This window comes from Chinchilla lanigera, unplaced genomic scaffold, assembly GCF_000276665.1.
Source record: "Chinchilla lanigera isolate Chin_1 unplaced genomic scaffold, ChiLan1.0 scaffold00102, whole genome shotgun sequence".
NCBI lineage: Eukaryota > Metazoa > Chordata > Mammalia > Rodentia > Chinchillidae > Chinchilla > Chinchilla lanigera.
Genome location: NW_004955503.1, coordinates 6,448,560 through 6,474,473, shown reverse-complemented (window position 1 = coordinate 6,474,473; position 25,914 = coordinate 6,448,560). Strand labels below are relative to the sequence as shown.

The following is a 25,914-nucleotide window of genomic DNA, read 5'->3' as shown; positions in this document are numbered from 1 at the left end:
TTACATGGTAAATGCATCACCTTTTTCTAGGGAAAAAATGTTGGCCTTATCTAATTCCTTCAAGCAATTTAAAAGAGCAGTTGGCAAGCAGGGTGGTCAGAAATCCGAGATTCATGGATTTGTTGTATAACTGAGTGTCTCACCTGCTTTGAATCTCTTGCTATCTGTGTTATCTCGGCACTGAGTAATGCTAGGATTAGTAAATTTCTGGCTACTTTTCAATTCTTTGGATGGCTATTTGTGATCCTATTATGCTTACTTTAATATGTAATCTTTCTATGAAGTTCAGGTTTATGGGGATCATATTCTAGAACTGTATACTATTCTCAAACCCAACTAATTTGTCTCAAGTCACATTCGTTCTCCTTTCTTATGATATTAATTTGTGATTATAAGTTCATCAGCTGAAAAGCTAATGGCTCTAATACGCACTCAATTTCGAATTCATTACAACACTGAATTGATTATTCTCCCACACTGATTGATACCAACTGGAAACAATGTACATAAATTTTCAACAACATTTATCTATCTTTCACGTTCAAATATACCCAAATGTAAAAAGATTGTTTTATTTCTGGAAGAGTAGGCTCTTCTGCACTTTATTAAATTTGTTTATTAACCAGTCTCATCATCTAAATATCCTTCAACATTTTTGCTTCTTAAAACATGTATTTGAAGAACTTGACTTATGCTTAATGCAATTTCTGCTACAAATTAGTCATGAAAATGTTATGTAGTCTGCATTCTACTAATGGTCTAATGTCGACCACAAGTGGATTAAGATGTTTTCACTTTCAACATTCTACCAACAATTTGCAATTTCATTTTCTCTAGGCTTTTGATGAAATTATGATTCAGTGCCTGAACAATCCTTTCTTTATCCTCTTTCTATCCCCCTGACTCACTCACATCTCACTAAATTTCCAAACACTCATTTAAATTAATCTCTTGGCAAAATAGGAAGTTCTCAGTGGACAATATTTTGTGACATTGCAAAGTAGTGTGCTGCTAGGTTCCAAAAATGAGAGCATGGACCAGATGTTCATAGAGTAATTGAAAATTCCATTTCATCGGAATAGCATTGGCTGTCAAAAAGTTTTATCTTCACTTCTGCAGAGAAATTGATTAGATCTTCCTGGATCCAAATTAGCATCTCTGAGGCTACATATACTATTTTGCAATTCATGTGGTCATTTCTCCCCCAGTTTTGTTCATATATAATCTTTTAAAATGTCTTCACCAACTTGCAAATTTAACCAGTGAACTGTATAATTACTTCAACATAGGGATATGTATACAGTGTTTCTATGTATGTAACTGTTAGTTGATTTCATCCTGCCTCAAGTATTATGGCATTCTAATAGCATGCAAGAACACTACATACACAGACACATATTATTCATTCATTCAATAATATTTTTCAAGGCCAATTATGTGTGGCTCTGGGAACTGAATTTGTCAACTACTGCTGCTAGTGATTATAGAGGTTATTATGTTTGACTTATCTGGGGCTTACTGAGATGGCCGAGTTCATTTCAATGATAAAATGAATAATTCTTTCTAATTAAGAAAAACAAGAATAGAGATTGAGACATTAAAAAATTTAATATTGTGTCATTAAAGGAAAACTATATGTAAAAACTACTACAATTAAGATCTTATTTTCAATGAAAATAATACAAAAATCTTCTTCAAGTCCCCATTTGAATAATAACCGATTGGTAATCATTTTTTTTAATCCACCTGCTCTGAAGTTGGATTTTTTGCTCACATTGATTAATTTCACTGTAGGATGGTGGGTTAATTTCCAGTTTCTTTTATGGATTAGAGACACTAAGTGTGGTTTGCGGTGTAGTCTCCCCTTTCCTTGATACCCAGAAACTTTATCATTTCTCACTCAGGCATAGTTGTACCAGTAGGAAAAGAGGTTTACTTCAACTACATTGTTGAACTCTGTTCAAAGCAATATATACATCTTATGTCCATTACAGTCACTGGAATAAAAACTTGTTTTTAACTAATGGAAACAGCCATGCTATTAGCAGTTATTCACTAACATTAATTTGGTATGGGTCTTTGGGGTAGAGAATTATTTTAGGACAGTTTACCACCAGTTTCTCCATGAAGAACAAAAGGAATAATAACATCTACTTTCAAGTAGAAATACTATTGTATACACACACACACACACACACACACACACACACACATCTTTTTAATCCACTTGGAAGTTTTAGTGGTCTCATATTCAGCATCATTATAAAACTTACTAATTATTACTCGTGGTAAGGAAATCATCATTCATCAAAACAATAAGTGCCACAGGCTTCCTTGACTAGTTGATACTAACAATTTCTATGTTTCTAAGCACTTGAAAAGAATTGGAAGATAAAAGCTATATAAAGAAAGCACATTAGGAGTTTATGGCCCAAGGGCATAAATAGTCCAGTATAGAATAGATTACATAGGGTCAGTGAAGAAATTAATGTTATTGGAGGTGGAAAATAAAATTCATGAAAAGTAATACTTTGATGTAATGGGAAGATGTTGGCGGGATAGTGGAAACCAGGCCTTCACATGCTATGCTAGATAAAATAATGCGCTCTATGGGTTATTTTCTAGGTGACTACTTCCATGCTGCTTCATGTAAAACCTAAGTCTGTGGGCCATGGTAAATGGGAACACTGCCAGTAGAGTAACAGATGAGAATGAAATCAAGTTGTTTTATGAGGCCATATCATATGGGCACTAATTCTCATGCTCAAAATTCCCATTGACATATCAAGATTGTTATCTTGAGTCTTTTTTTCTATGCCACATTATTTCTGTCTTACTATAAGATGATTATGAATCATAAGTAAATACCATCAGGATGGAAAGACCTGAATGTAAACATGACATTTAAATATTTATGGAGTACTTTTCAAATTGTTTATCCTTTAGCCCCTTTATTATGAAATAAATATGGAGAATTAAGTCAAGTCATGCTTTAAGAAACAAATTAAAGAATATGAAATTGTACATTATTTCTTTATTGTGTGAGCAAAATACTTATGAGATAACTTTCTTCTCTTATCTCAGATGCTTTTTGTCATTAGCAAACATGCTTTCCCCCAGGTATTTTAATCTTTATGTTTACCAGATGGCTCATTGTCAGTACACTTTTGGCCAAAGGAAGTTTATTAGATACATTCACTTTTCCACAAGGAAGTTTTTTTGATTTCTTTTTCTACAAAGCTTTCCCTCAATAAAAACTCCATCCCAGAAAAAAACAAAAACAAAAAAACCCACCAACTACCAGGGACTTAAACTTAGGTTCTTCTAGAGATATTTTAAAAGGTCTTACATAATCTGAGTTTAGGTCTTAAATGGCTTTTTAAAACTCATTGTAGATAGGCAAAACAGACTCCTTTGCAAGTATGCAGAATGGGGTTCCTCAGTCCAATCATTCTGCCATGTGGAGGGAATAAAGCAGTTTGTCCCAGTTAGGGATAAAGAATTTATTGATGAAATAATCTCTAGAATTATTTTGGAGCTAGATAGGTGTGGACAGGTAACAGCATGAACAGGGTATTATAGGATTTTAGGTTTTTTATTGAACACTGAAATTTGCTAACAATATTTATATCACATTGCTACTATGTGGTTGGAGATATGTGCAAGACACTGTGTAGCAGAGGTGATTTGAAAGGCATAGAATGCAAAAGGGCCAAGAAGCGTTTATCAGAAAATGAGCCCTTTGTGGCTGCATTCACAGTACCACATTGAAGTGGCCTTGAGTGATACTTTGTCTTTTAGTGGACCTTGTAATGAGGAATGATAGTTCTATTCTGCTGTCCTTCACAACAAGAAAACAAACTATTATGTATGAAATAGTAGACAAGATTATTTTGTTGTGAATTTAGCTCTTCTTAACTTTAGCAATATCCCCTTTAATTGCAAATGATACTCTTTAGGTTCTTGTCTTAGTTTAACAGAAAGATTTTTTTTACTGTGACTAGACTTAGAACCCTAAGAAGTTTAATTTGTCCCTACTGTAATGAGCAAAGCCCAAACACTTTTCTAAATTTTGGTGTAGTATCTAGACTTTAACAGTGCAGTTGCTTAACAATATTCTGGTTTGAGTAAAAGCATGACTTAGAAAGTTGCTTCTTTTTAAAATAGATACGTGTAAGGATGCACTGCTCTATGTACCCAGAAAAATTTAGAAATTTAATTGATTGCAGCAAGGTGTGAATTTGCAAATTCAAACTCAGAAATATATTTTTCAACTTCTGTGGGCCCACTTTGTTCATCTCTAAGCATATGTACTCTCCCTTTCTTTTAGACACTGGGTAATTTGTTTTCTTCACACTTCTTTCTGTCAGTATAGAGTCACCAACCTGTGTAAATAACAGAATCATTCCCCTTTAGTATGTGGAAAAGATGAATGCATTCATCTTTTCCAACATATTTAGAATATGTTGGGTTCCAACATATTTAGACTGGTCAGAGTGTTCCAAGGCATCACCACCTGCTGTTTTTAATCATTAATGAGGCTGTCAGTTGCTCTAATCTGGGAGGTGAACCAAAAGAATGATTTTGATTTTAATTTAATTTAAAAATCAGTGTATTGAAACAAAAAATGCCTCCAGCTTGTAAGAGTCAGGTTGTACACTGTTGATAAACCAAATCAAGTCAGATGCAGAAGCTTACCCATCATTCATACACAAAAGTAAACTATTTTAAACCTGGGGGACTTCTATTATTATAATCACTAGTCAGAAAATTTAGTCCTTTTAATTCAAAGAACTGTTGTAGTCCATATAAACATCCATTCCACTTTTTTCTGGAAGAAAAATTGATGGCTAAAAGGATTAAGAATGCTATTAATCTCAGAACACAAATAGAAGGTAAAGTCCAGATTGAAGCTAAAGTGCAAATTTTTTTGCTTGACTCAATGCCTATTAAACTGCACATTTTAGAACAGTTGAGGGGTTTTTTGTGTACTCTGTTAACACTGAATTTTCCTACACTGGATGATTCTGCTCAATGGCAAAATGAGAACTCAGAAATAAAGTGTCTATGCACAAAGTGAATTTTAAGCATATATGGTCAGGCCTTTGTGCCAACTGTTGACCTGGCAGGTTTCATTATACCTTTTCTGAGCTTCACTAAACATTTTCAGATTTATATTTGATGTCGACTGAAATTGAAGGCAAAGGAAACTTTCCTTTTCTGACTGCAGAAAATATTACCCTATTGTTGGTCCCTGTTTAGCTGCAAAGTAGGTACATATTGAATCACTAGCCTTCTGCTAATTCAGGGAGTGACCACATTCTGAATTCAGCTGATAATCAGTCTCTGCAGCTAATGAGTCTGCAAACAGACTGAGCCACTGGAGCTGGCACCAGGAAACCACTGTTCCAAACTAACCATCTTTTGTTAACCTTTTGGTGTTTTCTTTGTGTTGTTAATTACAGACCCATAAAACTATCTGTCCTGGATCTTTGGTTTCAAATAAAATTCCTGGTACCCAAAGGAGAAAAAAAAAGATCAGTTTCTGTCAAATAAAGTTTTCAAAGAAATACAGACTAAGGCATCTGTTAGGGTAGTATTTTCCCTCATGAAGGAAAATGACTGATTTGCCATTAAGTAATGGATAGTTAATCTATAATGATTAATCTGTAATGTCACAGTAATTATAATGCCAGAAACAATTGCTTCTGTAGTTTCTGTAATTTATAGTGTTCCTCACCTTCCAGTGTTACTGAATGGGTGGCAGATACTTCCCAAGGTTATGTGTTGATGGTCTTAAAATACCCAATTCCCAGGCTGCAGCCCTGTTGGCCATATTGCCTATTTGCCTTCTACACTGAACTGAATTCCTTCTGATTTCATAGGAGGGGTTAGAGATCCAGGCATAGTGTTATACACCTATAATCCCAGCACTGAGGGGTCTGAGGCAGGAAGATCACCATGAGTTTGGGGCCAACCTGGGATACATAGTGAGTTCGTGGCCAGCTTGACCTACCTAATTCAATCCTGACTCAAAAAAAGAAAGAAAAGAGAGGTTAAAGATGTGTTTCACTTTTCCTCTGCAGGAAGATGAATGAAGAAATAAGTGTTGTACTGTGGGGAGGAGGGAATGTCTTCGAAATTGAGATGCTGTTCAGCTTAAAATGATGGACTACCAAATGGGCTCATCCAACGTTCAAACTGTAGATTTAAATGTAACTCTGTGTGATAAAGATGAAGAAAGAACATTCTTTGCTGCCATAGTTTCCCATTGTACTCTATTTGATAGTTTTTACACTGCCAAGGTGTTTTATCCTACAAAGAGGATTATAAATTTTCAGAGCATGTTGCATCCATGTGTTCATCTCATGCTTTTGTTTATCTGTCTATAGCACCTGTTAGCACCTTATTTCTTTCTCATTTATTCTAAATAAAAATTACCTTAAAATGATTTATGTAATCCTAGGGGACAAAATTACTCAGTGAGGAATTGGCTGTAAAATAAATGAGATTTGCAAAGCTGCACATTGTTTTATTTGATTTAGAAAAGGAGTACTTCTTCCAGAAGTGTAATATTAATCATCTAGAATCCTTCAGAGATTAAAATACTTATACCAGGAATTCACACACAGAACCTAGTATCACACTTCCAGCATTACTGCGAACCTTTTCAGCATCTAGTTTCCACTGTCATCAACATACTTTAAAGTCCTAAATATCCCTGAGATCATTGTGATGGGTAACACGTGTTATATACTTTATCTCTTATGGCAAGCCCGTGGAAGAGAACTCCCAAAAAATCAGTAGAATGGTAGCTATGTAAACTGAGAATTAAGTCTGAATTTTAGTACATTAATAAATGTTCAGGAAGTTATAAGGAACTGACAAGATATAAGTGAAACAGAAACATATATGGTTAAGACTAAGATTGGCTGGGACACGGGTAAAATTTAGATCATCTTTAATATGTACTATTGAACTAATCCTCATAAGTAAACTTGAGAATTCTGTTTACCATTAGAGTTTAACAGAGAATGTTCTATCTGTTCACATGCTAACTAATATGAGTCACTTCTATAGAGTCAGTACAATTATTTCTACACTACTCCATTATCTTTAAGATTGGCATTGTTAATTTGCCTGTAAACCCAAAGGCAAATAGAACATCACAGTGGCCAAAAGTACATATTTTGGAATGACACAAATCTAAGATCCATGCTTATCTTTGCAATTTAGTGACTATTGTCTTCAGTAAAGGTACTTTTTATTTGTATTTTAAGGCTTTATTTTTTATTTTAAAGATAGTAGTACACGAGAAACAAACAAACAAACAAATAGAACAGTAGCAGCATACCAGTATCACGAACATAAACAAATCAAAGCAAGAACATTCAAAGTGATACAGGGTCTCAAGACAAACTAATACAAATCAACACTGGTTGTTGCATTGCATATCGCTATCCTCAACTACATTGCTCAGATTACCAGATGTAAGAATGAAAGATTGCTCAAACCATTAAAGAGAATAAGAAAATAATTCTTCGATAAAACATTAGAGATAATACAGAGTTTCACTAGACACGATGGTAAGAGTTCACCATTGTAATTCCATTGCATACTGTTACCTTCAAATCGGTTGCTCAGACCACCAGACACAAGCTTGCAAAGTTGATCAGAATTGTGCACATTAACTGTTCATTTCAATACACCATCAGACATCAGCAATACAGTCATTGCAGCTATTCATATATATATATATATATATATATATATATATATATTTGTATTTTGCCTTCCTTCTTTCTGTTTTCTTCTTTCCCTCATCCCAGTCATTCCTTCCTTTGAGCAATTTCTTTCCCCTTCTGAGTATTTTCCCAGAAGATTTAAAGACATCGTACCACAGCGATATATATGCACCCATGTTTATAGCAGCACAATTTTTCATAGCTAAATCTTGGAAACAACCCAGGTGCCCATCCACTGAGGAATGGATAAAAATGTTGTGGTATTTTTATACAATAGAGTATTACTCAGCTATTAAAAAAGATAAATTCGAGGCTTTCATAGGTAAATGGATGCAACTAGAGACTATAATCATAAGTGAAATAAATCGGACGCACATGTGTAAACATTATATTGTCTCCCTGGTGTAGGTACTTTTTATTTGAAATCTCAGTTTTCTCATTTGCAAAATGGGAATAATAATCTAAATTATTTATCAGCAAGTCAGCTCTACCATCCCTATATTTCAGTCACTTTCCAAAAGCCCTGCAATCTTTCATTCTTACATCTTACATCATTCTTACGTCTTACTTATGAGACAACCCAGGTGAAACATTTACCATATACACTTCCTGGAACATATATTTCTTTTGAACATGGTGAGTGTTCAAAACATAGAAAGTAGATTGAATCATTGAAATATGCACTTAGTATGATTTCAAAGGCCCTACCACCAAAGGCTTTCATCTACTAACTGCTATCTGTGATCTCCTTAAACTAAAGTAAGGCTTTTCAATTTATAATCATAGTTCAGACTTCAAGCAGATCACAAGTGGAGGTAATACATTTCTCAAATTGACATGAAGCTGAAAGTTACTACTATTAGATTGTGTACAAGTCTGGTGATGTGGGGAGGATAGTGTCTTAAGTCACTTTCTTGTTGCTGAGACCCAATAATTGCCACCCACAATTTAAAGGATGAGAGATTTATTTTGGCTCACATTTCAGTTCATGGAAAATGAGCTTCGAAGAAGAAATAATATAGCAAGTGGGCATTGCAGAGGATAGCTGCTCAAAGATGCAGAGAGTGAAGGGAGGAGTCTGGGAGGGAAGTATATTCTTCTAAGTCACATGCTGATGAACCCACGTCCTTAAAGCAAGTCAGCTCTACCACCCTATAGTTCAATCACTTTCCAAAAGCTCTGCATACGAGTACATGTGACTCTTAGGACATCTGGATATAAACAATAAAAGATGCTTTCTAGAATATTGAAGGTTAAGAGTTTTATAGGAGATAAGTGCACAGAAAGTGGAGGTCAACGGGTTTGCCCAGCACTATCAATTTCCAAAGGAAAATGCATGGGTAATTGTCACTTGATTTACTCATTATGAAATGTTCAGATGTGACAAAGGTACTTGCACCACCAAATCACTTTTCTGAATTAGCCCAGATTCCAGTTTGAGAAATTTTATGTTAGTCACCAAAGGTCTGTGCTCATCTAAATTATAATACATACATATTCTTGAGTACTTGTGGTGAAGAATGCAAAGCTCTGGTTTTTTTTTTTTATTTTATTTTGTACTGGTGGTGTTGACTTTGGTTTTTTTTCCTTATGTCAAAAATGCATGCCTCAAACTCCAGGGTCCTTGTTGATCTTTGCTGCTCTCCATCTCTTGTCTCACTACTCTTAAATGGCTAATGGATGGCAGACAATTTTGACTCTTTTATTTTGTTCCCCTTCCTGCCTAGACTTTCATTTAAAAAATGAGAAGATTCATTATTCATTTCTAGTTTTACTCTAAAAAGTCACCTTGTAAAGGATCTTTTCTATTCTTTTCTGCTAACAATAGACTGAAAAATGTCCAGCTCCTACCTGAAAGGTCATATCTCCTTGCCATATGAATGAGCTCCCAGCAGGTCTATGGGGACACTGTCATCTGAGAAATGATGGGAAGTTATGTGCCTGTGGATTTCTGGCTTTTTTTATAATGGATAAAATGGATTTGTTAATGATTGATAAAAACCTTATTCACATCATCTTATAAATTTTTATCTAGATAAATCCCAGGAGAGAGCCAGTTATATACACAGTTGATAAATGAAAACATTTTTTACCCTTGCCCTTTTATAGTTGTTGGTCTTATATTAATGTAAGTTAGGTAGTTCACCTTCACTGGTTAGCAGATGTTGAATCTAGCTGACATTTTCTCGTTTTGTGGCATAAAATGTTTTGGTTTATGCAGGACCTTATTACAGGTTTGTGTTTGTCCACACTGAAGTGGAGAGCAGGGAGGGTTACACATGCACATACATAGAGCTGTGCGCCACTACGGATATACGAAAAGAACTTATAACCCCAAGATAGCACTATTTTATTGAAAAAAAACAGATTCACAGTGAAAATATGCTTTCTTTTTTTTCACAGCTCAAACATAACATTCCATTCATTTTAACTGGAAGAACACTGTATTTGCCTTCCTATAATCTAAATCCATGTGTTATATGCAAAATACTAAAATCATTTTAATCCCTAATATAATTCAATGTCATGTAGCCCGATGGGAACTAAAAATTTTCATTTTTACTCTGTCCTTTGTTCATTATACAGTCTTGGTTAAATCACTAACATCCTAAAATCTCAATTCATATACTTATAGGTGCAATTATGAACAATGTTGTCAGGATCTATAAACAGTGATATTTATATGTGTACAGTACCTTTCAATAGTACAATATAATTGTGAACCTGATAGGTAGCTTTTTTGGTGTCCTTTTTCTCCTTGGCCTGTTGATTGGGGCACTTTCAGCTCAGTATGATCTACCTTAGCTGCAGGCCACTGACCTGAGAGTCAGGGGTTTTAGGTCCTCAATATATTCTGCAAATTCATAGCTATGTGAGTAGAAGGAAGTTACTTGACTCTCGAGTCTTTAGGCTTCCCATCTGCAGAATGAGAGGAACTGGTTTTAGTTGCTTTATGAGGAGGTTATAAGGATTAATGGAGAAAATGCATGTAAAACATTATAGTACCAATTCTACACTTGGTACCCAGTATTATATTGGCATGAGGCTGATGAGCCCTTCTTTGTTTTCTCTTTCCCTCTTTTACCTACCTACGTCTATTTCTGACTTTAAAGTCTTGGGTAAAGTGTAAGTCCTATAAGTACCTTTTCTTGATTTTTAGTGTGCCCTAATCTCTATGTGGCATTCTTCTACATCTATGTATAGAGTTTATATCATGCTAATTTGCATTTTTTCTATTTTTTAAAAAAATTCAGAATGTGGGAGTTGATAATTGTTAAGACCCTTCAACTTCAGAGTTTCCTTTGTTCTGTGTTTGGGTCTTGGGTACAACCTTTTCAGACCTGAGCACATAACCATTTGCCAGTGGGTCTGTATTGAGTACCATATTCAAGTTAACAGATGGTATGGTATGCTTGCTTTGAGGGGTAATTGCTCTTTCATCTTAATTTCCTCCCTTTGGCATTTTTTCCTTGGACACTGCTCAATGGCAATGTCATAAAACTTGGGGTGAGAATCAAGCTAAAATAGCATGCTACTTGTCTACCTAAAAAAATAGAGTTAAAACTAAGAACTAGTGAAGTTCTACCAAGGGACGGGCTTTTAACCCTAGTATTAAGGACCAAATAGTCTTAAGGGTACATTGGACTTAATTATCAGCTCATTTATCATTTCCTAAATAAGGTGGCTGTTCCTAATTGATAACTGTCCCTTCCTCCTTGGTAAACATATAACAGCTCTCACATTTCATCTTTTCTTAAACTCTAAAACACAAACCCAAATATCCTGTGTTCTATGGGGCCAGTTAGTTTCAACTAAACTCTCTTCCTTCCTCTTCCCTACCATGTACACACTTTTTCCTTTATGCTCTTTATTTAATTTTTCCTCCAACTCTCTCATTTCCAACTAAGCTTACTTATACCCTCTTTCCTTTTAGGGACAACTTTTCATTCATTAGTATGTTTTTATAGAGAACAGAGATGTTTCCAATGAGATTGAATAAACACTTTTGATTAGTTGTCATGATTTAGACAATTTTTGGAGGTATTGGGACTTGAACTCAGGACCTTTCCATTGAGTTACTTGCCTCTAACCCTTTTTAAAACTTTAAGATAGGGTCTTGCTAAACTGCTGAGTTGCCCAGGCTAAGCTCAAACTTATCTTCCAGCATCAGCCTCCCAGAGTGTTGGGATTACAGGTGTGAGCCACCACCCCTAAGTGTGGTTGAGTTTTTATTGAAGATTTTTATGGCTTTTCTCTGTGTAGTAGAGGTGCCTTCATTACTACTTTTTTCTTCTTCTCTCACAACTCATAGCATACTGCAATGAATAGAAGATATACTCAATGTACAAGGGTCAGTCAGTTGATTTTTCTGCACACTATCAAACAACAGATGCTATCCACTCATATTTGCTCGCAAGGCAGGTCTCACCCACTCCATTTTCCAGATGCTTCAGGTGACATAATTTACTATAAGACAGGGCACATATCAGAAGAAAGTTTGTGTTTCCTCAAAATATTATATGACTGCAGGGTATTCTTATCTTTCTTCTTGACTATTGGATAAGCAGAAAATTTTCATTGTTTTCATGAAAGGGCTACCTCCTCCCATTTGTAAGGGGTGTTTCCTGTGGAAATTGCAGCACAATATAACAGTGAAACCAGAGGGATCAAGGGATCAGAAGCATTACTGTGAGATGGAAGGCAATTACTGGTATGCCTAACGACCCCAAGGGCATCTTTGATAGTACCAGGGGTGTCTATAGTATTGGTATCTATATAGATACTGTCCTTTCACCTTGTTTCTTAAATTTTATACTTTAAGTTGGCCTGCTTTGTTATCTGTGTCACTGGCATGTCATTTGACCACAACATGCTTCCTGACTCATAGTTGGAGTCCTTGTGTCCTTTTTAAATTTTATTGGTTTCTTGCTTATATTGGTGTTTAAACCTTTTACTTTCAAAAAAAACCAGCATGATTAAATTCAGTTCTTCAATTCTCCTTATCATCTACTCTGATCTGGGTTGTTTTGAATTGGATATTTTCATTAAATGTCAAACATTTTAACAGATAGTTTCATCGTTTTTGACTTATTGGACTACAAGTTTGCTGAGGCCTAGTCAATACTAGACTGACTTTTTCATGGTACATCATGTATGAGTGTTTTACAAATGGTCATTTATCAATGATGATCTAAAATAAATATTTAAATATTTTCCACATTGTTAAAATACACTGTGATTACACTTAACTTCACAGTAGTTATTAAGTTGTTTCCTTTTATGTTATGGCTTGTGTCTAAATGTGCCCCCAAAGCCTCATGCAGTCAAAGGTAGAGCTTTTCAGAGGTGGCCAGATCTACAGTTTGTGGTGTGGGATCAAGGATGTGTGATTAGTAAATCAGTCAACCTATTGGTTTGGCATAGTTCTGGCTAGGATTAAGGGTATGAGTGCTACACCCACCCTAGGTCAGGTAGCCTGCAAACAATATAACAGACAGAAAGAGGCTTGTGTTCCCCTCCCTTGTTGCTTTTGCTGTCTTCTGTCCACCATGAACTGTTCTCTGCAAAGCCACCCTGCCTTGGAGGCAGCCGGTTATGGACTGAAACCTCTACAAACTGTGAATTAAATAAACCTTTCCTCCTTTAACTTGTGGGTTTTGAGTATTTTGTATCAGCAAGGAGAAAATAGCTAAGCCATTTTGTCTTTGTTTTTATTGGAATTTTTCTTGTTCTTGGAGGGGTAATACCCTGACCAAGTATCTGGATTGAAGTCCTGAATCTGTCAGTAACTCTCTATGTTCTTATGCATCTTACTTCTCCTCTGAGGGCCACAGTTTCTTCATCTGTATTGAGGAGATTGAAGTGGAGTGATATATAGGGTCACTTTACTCTACTGCTATGGAAATATTATTGAGGAGATAGCCCTCTGGCTGAATTTTCCTCTGTATTTCTAAAGAAGAAAGCAGGGTGGTAAATCTGATACTAATCCATGAGGCTTTGGGTTGTAAAATCCTTACATCATTGCAAGGAAAATAAAAATTTTTAAAAATATGGTGAAGCTAGCTTGTGTTAAACATTCTCAGCTTCTTCCTCTTTGGCTTTCATTTGGATATATTTAACTTAACTCTGCTTTCAAGTGTATGTATTATGTGGAAATGGACCTCTTTTCCTTGTACACCCAGTTCATGTTCCCATCTTCTTTCTCCTTTCCTGAATCATCCATTTCTGAAGAGTTTGCAATTTTCAACTTAATTAGGTTTTCCTATAAGTGATGAACACAGCTGTTTCCTCTCTGATGCTTTGGCAGCTGCCTGTCCCTTGCCCAAAATGGAATGGTAAGCTCTTTCTTTTGAGTGTGTGTTTGGAGGTTCTAGCAGGGGTGCACAGCTAATCATATATCTGTAACCAAGGAAATTGTCAGCCCTCCTTTATCAGGGTTGGTCTTCCTTTTCAACTCAGAGCAGCTCTTTCTTTTGATTCATTCCCTAGACTTCAGTTCAGGATTACTAGCCCATTTCCTGTGATACAACTACAAATTTCATGACCACAATTGCTCCAATTTGCCTTTCGCATCTTTCAGTCTTTTGCGGGTTTAATTCATGCATAAGAGTTACCAATATTTCAAAGCCCAATTTATCTTATTATCTTCAGTAATTCCATTGTTCAGCCTTTTGACATGCTGGGGTATGATGAGAACTGGCCTAGTGTTCCTGATGTGGTTTTGAGGAGAAATAGAGGAGAAAAAGTCCTAAATATATTTTATCGCTGAATTAAGTGGCCCTCATAACAGATTCTCCACTTTGATTTGTAAAAGGCCCTCTTGCCCATTCATCCTTCTGTTTTTAGTTTTATGTACCTGTTATTAAGAAAATGACTGTTGCTCCTTTAGCTAGGGTTTTGACTTTCCCCCCACCCCTGGCCTTCGATTTTATGATTATACTTCCACTGCTAATTTTGGGGATTTCTGCATATCATACCTCTCCCTTACATTTACAATATACAGTGATCCCTCACCTATCATAGGACTTACATTCCAGAGACCCCCACGATAGGTGAAATTCTGCAAAGTAGCAACATTATATTTATTTTATTATTTATAAGTATTCTAAGGCTTTATAAACCCTTCCCACACTCCTATAAGCCTCTCTCACTCTATTATTAACCTTTCCTACACTCTTATAAACACTTCATATGCTTTTAAACACTTTCTACACTCTTACACCTACGTAATTTTAACAACATGTAAAATTCTATGGCTATTTGATGTGAAATGGACAAGGAAAGATGCTGAACATATGGGCACAGTGTGGGAGAACAAACAGACTGATGCTGTGGTCACTGAGCCAATCAGCACCCACGATACACAACACAATGCTGTGGTTGGTCGCGTTCCATTCCATCAGCCAGTAGTGTGCTGTGTACAGTCTCATACTGGCAAACTTGCACAAGCAGGAGTGGCATACTGCATTTCCATTGTGTACAGAATGGTATTCATCCACTGATGAAATACATACTGTATTTTTAAAGTGTAATATTCTTTTAATATGTTTGGATTAATATTTTTTATATTGTTTTAAATTTTTTTAGGCAAAAATAATTAAAATCATGAATATTATATAAATACGTATACACTGTAAAATCCCATGGTATAGCGAAAACTCTGCAATACAGAATTAGACATATTTTTAAAAAATAGGGCAGTCTGTTGCTCCAGACTCTAGGTCTTGGATCCTTTGCTATACTGCCTTTGCAAGAAGGCTACTGCCCTGTGCAAATGTACAGTTTACTGAGAAAGCTGTCTGCAGATGTGCCACACTGGGGTAAGCTTCTGGTAAGGAGCAGGTGCAGTCTTGAATTGTTCCAGTATATCTGCTTTACATCTCATTCTTTTGGGAAAGGAGCTTGTTTTTGGATGCAAGCTGCAGCAGAAAGGTTTGCTTTTGCATTTGTTTCAACCTAAAAGCAAGTTAGTAACGTCAGAACCTTTCTCTGCCAGCCGCTATGACCTTAGGTTCTTAGTAGAGATGATTGCCAAATATTGTACCTAAGATCATCTTTTCCTTACTTTAGGAGCTGATGAGGCTGTGGAGAGGGCTCTCCTTGGTGTCAGTGAGCAGAAATAGGACAGATTTAAGGCAAGGGTTTTGACAAGAAGAGAGCACACTCTCCAGGACCAGAACACGCTCCAGGGCCAGAACATATAGAAACCTTGCAATGTTTGGTAGTATATGTATCTTCATTATAAGTAATTTTTAAGGTAGTGATACAATAAATTGTTTTCCAAGATGGATGGCTGTATATCCCTTTGTTACTGCTTTTCCTTCTGGAGTAAGCTTTCACTGGATGCTGCTTATTTACCAGATGACAGGAAGCTTCACACCTGAATATGCTGCATTCATGGTTATGAACATTCTGTTTAGAAGGGGAGCATTCACTCTCTTTCATGATAACCCTTACCCTGGCACTGAGAATTTAATACATTGATTTATTCTTCTTTCAATAAATAGGATTAAACTCAGATGAAGCAGAGAGCAATCTTAGTCTTCTTTGTATAGTTTTCGGGTTTGCACAGTTCCAGCTGTGTAAATATGATTGTAGATCTTAGGCATTATCTAGTGGGGGAAGATTGCAATTTGGGAGAGGCACATCATGGCTGGGATAGAGTCATGCATTCTTCTACCAATTTATGTCCACACCCTGTAGGGTAGGTTTGCTTAGCAATTAGAGTCAGAAGTAAAGATGGAGCAGCTGGATTTAATTATAATATGTTATAGCTTCATATCATTAAGGAGAGTACTAGGTAAAGGTTAGGAGAATATAAAATTGTATCCTCAATGGGTCCTTAAGTTATGGCAGTAGGAAGCAAAGAAATATAAAGCATTGGACAAAAGAAGGAAGCATAAAATATTAAATGTGATAAGAAAAAATTCAATAAAATGTCTGTTAAAACTGTAGCTGTAATTATCTTTCATTTGATTTTCACTGTGGTCATGGGAAGCAAGGGCAAAGAATGTGCTGGTTAGAAAAAAATTATTGTTCTACATGATATCTGGATTCAGTTCTTGGGATTTGGTTACATATCAGCTAAAGAGTGCCTTCTAATATGTGAATATTATTATTATGGAGGTAAACATGATTTCTCTATAATTAATACAAATAATTATGGATCATCCAGTTGTTTGATCCTCACCTACAATTACTTACAAAGTTGGCTCCTGTCAGTTAAGTAGTCTAACATCTACTAATTGTTTTATCATCAAAAGAGGAATATGGGCATTATTATTCTTGACATCCAAAGTATGAGATTTCTGTTGAGGTAGCAGGTTTTTTTCATGCCCCAGATTCTCCAGGTAATTCTTGGTGGAGGGCCATTGATAGTTCTCATAAAGGCAGTTGGTTTTTCACTAGATGTCAATGTCACGACATGGTTAGGATTGAGGAAGAAAAGAAAACATTATCTTTTCAATGCACTAAGGCATTATTGTGTTTAGTAGTGTTCCAGTCTATGATATTCATTCCCAATGAAATTGGCTGCTGAAAAACCATATGCAGAGCATCTCATCTCAAATCAGTGTCTCTGAGGCATACTATTCTTTTATAACTTGGTAAATTCTAGATTGAGGAAAAAAGGCTAAGTTGAGTTTGAATCACATTAAAATTATTCAAAGTAGAAAAGGGAAGTAAATTCAATAAATTATTATATTATTAATATGCAATTATTCAATTGCATCAATAAATTGATGCACTATTGTAGCATTAAGGAGATAAGAGACTCGCTAAATAATTCAACAATATGATGCATACACATTCATTTCTTCATTCACTAGCTGTGTGCACTTGAAGAAGAAGAAATATGCTTTCGGAGTACCATCAGGACATATTCAACTGGGGAGGGGAGGTCTGGTCAATGTTTCCCATGCAGTGTCCCTGGAACTTGGGAATATTAGTGCCTACTAGTGCTATGCTGAATATTGTAATTATAACATGTGCAGTGCATCCAAGGGTACATAGTTTGTGCATGTTTGTCTGAATCATAGGGTGTGAGCATTTAGGATACCATAATAACACTGGGATTCCTGCAACTAAAAAAGAAACACATATGGCTAGTACTTCATCCACAATCACTTACACTTAAGCTACTGATAGTCATTTGGGATCTGTAAACCACTAGGCTTGTGTCATGGTACTTACAAGCTTATTTGATGGGCGGAACAGACAAACAGAGCATAGACTTTGGCGAACTGTGCTTCCCATTAGTCAGGCTGACTGTATCTGACACTCGAAAACTCCAATTCATCAAGACGAAGCTTAACTTCTCTAGGCTTTGGCCGATGGCCCAATGATCTTGAGATGAAGGACAAGAGAGGACCAATGTTCCATTAGGCCTTGAGTTTTCATTGAGCAAATAGTTAAATGGTATACAGAAGATCTTGTTTTCTTTGGCAGATACAACATTTATGGCAGCTTTTTAGAATTTGAGAAAATTTTAAGACAAAATTTTATTCATAGTACATGTCATACATTCACTCTCATAGGGTTGTGAGCTATTTTATAGGGTATATGACCTTATACTTCATAAATTGCACAGTTAATATTCCTCTTCTCAAGTTTTTCTTCTAGAGGTGCTGCTAAGGACATTCCAGGCACAGCTGTTACTAATAATAGGAGGAGCTACATGGGACTATTAGGCTTACTTGGAAAGTTTTTTGGGGAGAAGGAGGAAATGCCCCAGGGAACAGGCCTTTTCCATATCAGTTGATTTTCTGGGAGAGCTGGCTACTGTTCTTTTCTTTGATTGCCTCTCTGTATCTTCCTGGGAGGTATAACTTTCTAGGCAGAAGATTTTCTATGATGAAGAAAGCCCACGTAACTGAAGGAAGAGAGATAGGACTGTACATAACAAGAAGATGAAAGAGTGTTTTAGTCATGGCAGAGATGAGCTGAATGCTATGAGATGGAGACAAGGGAGATGAAAGGAGAAGAGGAATGGGAACAACTTCATGAAAGTTATTATTATTTATAAGTTAGTAAAAAGGTTCCTTGAACAGAGGAACCTTCCTTTATGCAACACTGTGAATAAATTGGGATTTTGTAAAGGTAGTGCAGTATGCCAGGGGAGCTCACAACAGGCAGTTCATGGATTATTTTATCTAGTCTGCTATTCCCCTGCCCCTCAGGAGATGGTCAGGAGAAAATAAATAGAATAGATAGAAGATTTCCTCTGAGGAGAATTCAAGAGCTTCCTTAAAAAAGGGAAGTGTGAGTGTCCCACTTCACTTTCTGATCAACCTCTTTGAAAGCTACCTTGAAAATTCTCTGGCTTCTGCAAAGTTTACAAGTAGTTTGTACCACATTGTAAGACTACGACTAGTTTTAGTCCTTAAAATTAAAGTTATTTGTGCTAAAAAATCATCTGGGTAGTCCCTGTCTAGATGGGTGGCACAGGAAAAACACAAGCTCTTGTACCAATCTTTATTCTCTCTCTAAACACTCATGATCAGAAGGGAAGGCTGTTGTTAATGGTAATGCAGACCAGAAAGAAAAGCTATTACTTTCAGTCTGTTGAACAGTACAAAAATGCTTCTCAAGCACTGTGCTCAGATGTTTCTTTTTATTAGCCTTCACACAAGGAATTAGATTCATTTCAAACAGTTCATTTTCCCTCCCTTGTGTCCGTAAAATCATTACTCATGAGTGGTTTCTTTGTTGAAATACCGCTCCACTCCTATACTGGAATGGACAACGGGGTGTTAAAAGCATAAACTTTTCAGTTTGTATAAACTCTGGCTAAAGGGGAACAAAGATTCTCCTGGAGGAGAAAACCATTTGTCAGTGCCTTTGTTAGTATCCTATAAGCATATTATCCAGGAAGCTATGTCAGCATTACAATTCTGTGTTTGTGTGTGTGTGTGTGTGTGTGTGTGTGTGTGTGTGTGTGATTAATAGCAGAGAGCTCTTTGAACACTAGCAGAAGGTTTTGAAATATCATTCTGCATCTGTCTTACTCTGTTCATTCTGATGCCCTTCTACCTCTATGCCCTCTCTCCCAGAGCCAGGAGGAGAAAGGACTTTTGCCACATCTTAATACATGAGCAAATGATGATCCTTAGCTCTTCAGCTAGTCACCATTTGCATTTTGCCAAAACTGATTATTTTATCTGCATTTTTAATAAGGCAGATTATTTGCTACTCACTAACTGATAAAAGCAATGAAAGAAGATCGCTAAGCGGAATTAAGGGAATAAGAAACCTCTAGGGCCAAAGAAGCTTTTTCTTTAATTAATAATTTCAATTTACTCTTTAGAATGTTTTTATGATAGATTCCAATGTCTAATATTAAACAACTGTGCACCCTCCTTCATGTAGCTGCCAAACTGTGATCTCCGAGAATGGAAATCATGCAGGCTTCAGTGAAGCTTCAAATGTTTATACTCTCACTGCTGTCTTGTTTTCTGTACACAGAATAGGATTCCTCAGGCCTTCTCCTGTCACAGTGTGGCATTTGTTCATTAGCTCCGCATTTCACAGGCCCGGTCACAAAAGATTGCAATTTTAACCAACAAGAAGCAAATGCAATAAAATTGGAGTTCAGGAGATGCAATATTTTGGAAAAAAGAGATTATTTCAAGTATATAAAGATATATGACCTACAGATAGACATAATGTTTAAATTTATTGGCTGTTTTGCAGTAATCTTTTGATTTGTTGCATTGTTTGAATTTGTTAATAAAAATGAATGTTAATGACGATAAAGACTAATATAGTGGTGGTATGAGTGTGTGTGTGTGTGTGTGTGTGTGTGTGTGTGTGTACATTGCGGCCATGATCTATGCTTACTATGCATCCTATATAGATTTTTCTAGAGCTGTGTCAGAATGGCTTAACTTAGGTCATTTTATTCAGAAAATCTGCTACTTCTATATGCAAGACTTTGATGCCACCCAGAAAAAAACCCTCTCTGGTGTGGTCCAAATAGATTCTAAGACTTCCCTGATGCTTCACACAGAACAGCTGCCCTCTTCATCAAAGAAAAATCAGACAAGCAGGAGGCAGGGGGTCATACTGGAACATCCATGTGCTGATGGTGTAAAGGACTATTTCTTTCTAATAAGTGAATTGGGACAAATGTAGAGTGATTTCAAATTATCAGCGCTCTTCAAAGAATAGGCAACTTGGCTTTTCTTCTGAATTCATGTAATTATTTTGAGGCCACACTCTGATAAAGTACTGCTTGCTTTCCCCTACTAGAATGCTTAAATGGACAAATGAAAAAGAGTAATTCCGTGTAATTTTAATGAAAAGAGTAAAAGAATGAAACGGAGTATTACCAATGAAAGATAATGGTAAACAAATACGGAAGGGGGCGTTTGATCCCTTTAATTTTATTGTTTATTATTCATAGTTATTATTCACAAATTCTGGCATAAATGTTAGAACTGCATCCCCAGGGACACATTTGCATTTTACTTTAAATTGATTTCTGCCTGGTTTTGCGAACAAGAATTTAATGGGTTGGGCTGTCTTTCCCTCTCCCTCTGTGCTGTGGCTTTTCTTTTCCCAATAGTTTGTATACCTTTCATCATTATATTTGTCACTCTCCCACCGCTGAGACAGAATCCCCAGTACCTGCAACTCAGAGGAGAGGTTTATTATGCTCCCAGGTTTCAGTGGGCTTAATCCAAAGTTGACTGGTTCCAAGACAGAAATAGCATGGTGGCAAGACTGCAGATTATAGCTGCTCAACCCACGGCAGCCAGGAAGCAGAGGGAGAAGAGGAGCTGAGGACAAGACTCTACCCTTGCAGGTCCCATCATTACTGATCTGCCCCTTCCAGTAACGTCCAAACACATGAGACTTTTGCGGGACATTTTAGATTTAAACCATAGCAATCATCTTCATCTCTATCATCCATTTACCTCTCCCACCCAAGGTATCTACCCCCTCTTGAAAAAATATTTTTAACATGGAAAAGTGATATTTGCATAGCTTTCCCTTGAATAAATTGCCCTCAGGCAATCAATGTACTTTTAATTTTCTGGAAGTAAGCTTTTCTTTGGTGCAATAAAGAAGGATTAAAAGTGCTATAAAATTCATTGGCTTGCAGGAAGATATTTGAAATGATTTTTTTTTAATTTTAAAAGTAAAAGGAGGAAACATTAGCAGACAGACAACATTTTACAAAATAGCAAAAGAACAGTACAGACAATACAGAGTTACAAACAAAGTGGTAGGGAATTAACAATGCTTGTTGTATTACATAATGATATCTTCAAAGTAGTTTCTCATGAAAACAGATAGAGACATGCAATGCTGATCAACCAAGGACTCATTGACAGTTTCTTGAGCAAAGAAATACAAGACAGTAGAACAGCCATGTTAACTATCCTGCATATACATACATACAAAATTTCTCTTTCTTTCCCTTCTCCTTTCCCACATCCCAGTTGCCCTTTACCTTTGAGTGCTTTCCTATCATTTCACACTGTCTATCATACCTCCTAGTTTAAATTAACTCTTTCAGGTTTTACACTAGAGAAACAATACGGTGCTTGCACATGTATGTTTGATTTATGAAATGATATTTTAGAATGATTTTTCTGTTTGCTGTACCCAGAATTAGTGTCACCATACTACAGTATTCCAGATGGTTGCTGAAGTTACACTGAAACATAAACACTCTTCTACCAGGCTTTTGTTAGTAGCAAATAGCCCATCCTAGGTAGCTAATGGGCATTAATTCCGCTAACATTCTCATTTATTTCCAATGACTTTTTCTAGTGATTATTTTTCATCTGATAACAGGACACACTTTCCTTTTGAATCATTGCAAAAATATGGTGATTATTTTATGCAATATTTAATTTTTCAAATGAGGGAGAAGTGTCTGGAGAATTATTAATGCTGTTTCGTTTCCTTTCCTTTCCTTTCCTTTCCTTTCCTTTCCTTTCCTTTCCTTTCCTTTCCTTTCCTTTCCTTTCCTTTCCTTTTGTTTCCTTTTCTGTGGTAGTGGGGATTGATCCCAGCTCCTTGTGCATGCTAGACAAGTGTAATATAACCAAGCTTCATTCCCAGCCCACTAATGCTATTTTTGGTCTTCCCCATCCAGTCCCACAACTATGCTGGCATTCAAAGAGCTTTAAGTAATCTAGAAGTTACAGTTGCAATGTTTGTTTTTGACTCTTGCCTACCCTTGCTGTTCTACAAAACTGAGTGTCCAGGACATGTCAATTGATATTAAGGAGATCACCACATTTTCTCTCCAACATTAAATGTTCACTGAAAAAGGGAAGGTTTTTCTCCTGCTCTTGTTCTCCTTACCAAAATTATTTGTACTGCTCTTTCTATGTGTTCTCTCAGACACCCAGACATCAAAAATGTGGTTGTTTCCCCAAGCTGATGATGTGCTTATTTTCTAAGAAAGAGTGAAATCGAGTTGCAGATAACTTTACATTGGGAGCTACTTGTAAGCATGATCCAAAAAACTGTCTACCCAGGTAGTATAACTATCTGTAGAATGTGTGAAATGGTCTGACTGTTTTTAATCTGAACAAAGTCAAGCAAGTGATCCAAGCTCTGCAGAGAACTGACTAGTGTTATAGATGCCCCACTGAAAAGCCTAAGGGACTGAACTATGTGAGGATCTTAAGATAAAACTTTTGAAAACTGTTTCAGATTGCTCAAGAGTTGAAGTGTTTCAGTGTTGCTCTAGTTCAGTGGTCCTCTGTTTTATCTCACATTTTACTTATAAAGATGTGTTTTCAAATGACTTCTAAGCATCTAAGTGAAGTCCAGCACTTTCTCACATGATTTTCTCCATCACAGAAGCTGAAATGCAAGTTTCCTATCTAGTCAATTTCTGCTTATCTCAGTCACTGTCAGCACCTCTTATTTTTCAGTTTCAATTTTCCAGGCAGCCTTTTGCTTCATTTCCTTGCTCCCCATGCATCAGCACAAATGATTTATACTTATGCCCATCTTGAAATCTCTTCTTTATGGATTGAATTGAATCAAGCCCCAGTACAAAAATGAAAACTCCAGGAACTATTGTGATTGACCAAATTGCAACTTAGATTGTATGACTGTACAAGCCACACTATCATCTATCATAAATATTAAATTCTCAAGCACTTATGCTTCAATATGTTTTACTGTTGTCTCTTCAACCAGCTCAGCACTAAAAATGCCATTGAAGATAATTCAATTGCTTTGAATTTTGAAAGGGGCATCTTTTTAATCTATTTTCATGTTGCACCAGGAGTAAGTGAATTTCAGGTGCATAGACTGTGAATTAGGAGAGAGGCCAAATATTGGGTGGCCCTTGCTAACTAATGGTGATCTATCAAATGGTTTAGGACAAGGTTGAGGTTCACAGTCTTTTCAGCCACACTCCCCATCCGAAGCTTAAACTAAATGGTAAAGAATTCTTGTTGTTTAGTCAGTCATCCAGCAAATGTCAAGCAACACTTATTAAAGCCTGCTTTTTTCTCTGTTTTCTCTCTTTTGGCAATATCCCTTTGCTGGTTTTAGATACTTTGTCTCCCCATCCATTCCTCACCTCTTACCCTTTCTGAGGTCTAGTTTCCTTGTCCTATAAAACTTTCCTTTTTGGGTCCATCTCACCACGGGCTCTGCTAAATGTGCAAAGAAAATCTGATGATCTCGATTTAATAATGGATCCTTTTATTTTATAGATGTTTCTTAATGCATTATAAATAAATGAAAAGGTGGGCTTTTTCTGTATGTCACAAGGCCTGGTTTTTGCATGACAATTTTTGGCATGTGTCAAATGATACTACATAGGTACTTCAAATGTCCTTCAGAGCTCTGGCATCCTACCCCTCCTGGCTGCTGTCTTTCAGAGCATAGCGCTGTGGAAACTGCTGCTTCATTATCAGGAGGCTAGGGAACAGCAGACACAATTAAAGCATACAATATATGCAGGTATGGAAATGTCACAGTGAAACCTATTAATTTGTACAATTCATATGAGCTAATATTTATGGTAAATGAAGAAAGTTTTAAGGGGTAAGAAAAATGGAGAAAAATACTAAGAAAAAGGGAAGAAGGGAGTGAAAAAGATATGTGCAACTGTTTATAGTGTCATGTATGATATACTTTTCATCATAATTAGATTGGATACAGGAGAATTTGGTGTCTCAACCTTCAGTGGAGTTCCTTTGAATGTTTTAGACACTGAGTTTCATTTTTTACTGGTTAAAATTTCACTTTAGGGAGTGAGTATAAATCCTTCCCCCCAACATCAAAATAGCCCGGGAGGGCTCTGGGGTATAGTCATTAATCCTTGGTTGAATTTTTGCTAGATTGTTAAGAGATACCTTGTAAATGGTGTGTGTGTGTGTGTGTGTGTGTATACACACACACACACACACACATACATATATATATACATGCCTAGATATTAAGATGTCAATCAGATCACAAGCAGGATGGAATGTGTGAAGCCTCAGTAGTGCTTGCTGTTCTTCTATTTTCTTTTATCTTTCCTTTATTCTTTCTTTCCTCCCTTTTCCATTGAGCCCATTCCTGCTGTGCTTGATAGTTCCATTACAAAAACAGAATAAATGGCCTCTCTCCTGAATCTGAAGTCCTTAAAATGCTTTTAAGAACTCCCCTGGATAATTCTTTCCTTTTGTAATTCCCTGGTGTATTAGATTGCAGAAATACTGTTGCCACTTTTATTTTAATTAGTTTTGACAGAAAAAGCACCTGAGGTAGGTCATATATTAGCTTACATTTTATAAGAATTAACTTTTTTGATGTGAAAAATTAATGTTTGATATTTGAACAACACATTCAGTTTTCATAGACTACATTTTTTTCTGCTTTTTATTTTTAATTTATCACAATACAGGCCATGTTAAGTATTGTTAAGATATAAAACTTCCAGGTAGAAGTAAATGTATTTCCAACTGGACATTGGGGGAAAATAGATCTTTTTAAAAATCTGCATATAGTGCACAGAAAACCACCTCAAGGCAATTGACACTTGACTACTGTTTTAAGTTCTACATTCATTTTATTGCCTCTGACAAAGCAACTTAGTCATTTTCTCGTTGCTGAGACAAAAAACCCAAAACATAAAGTTAAGGAGGAAAGGTTTTATTATATCTCACAGTTTGTAAAAGTTTCAGTCCCTAGTCGGCTGGCT

The 25,914-nt window shown here is 36.2% G+C and overlaps 1 protein-coding gene across 4 annotated transcripts in view; it reads left to right on the top strand.

Annotated features, from left to right (window-relative positions):
* The window catches only part of Pcdh19 (protocadherin 19), a 138,360-nt gene that overhangs the window by 92,780 nt on the left and 19,666 nt on the right, over positions 1 to 25,914 (top strand). The window contains exon 6 of one of the 4 annotated variants that reach the window (XM_013505862.1): positions 6,087 to 6,248. The exons of the other annotated variants lie outside the window; for them this stretch is intronic. Coding sequence (XP_013361316.1) covers positions 6,087 to 6,094 — 8 coding nt within the window. The 3' untranslated portion in view covers positions 6,095 to 6,248. Of the gene's footprint in view, positions 1 to 6,086; positions 6,249 to 25,914 lie in introns of those variants that run through there. 4 annotated transcript variants of the gene reach the window in all.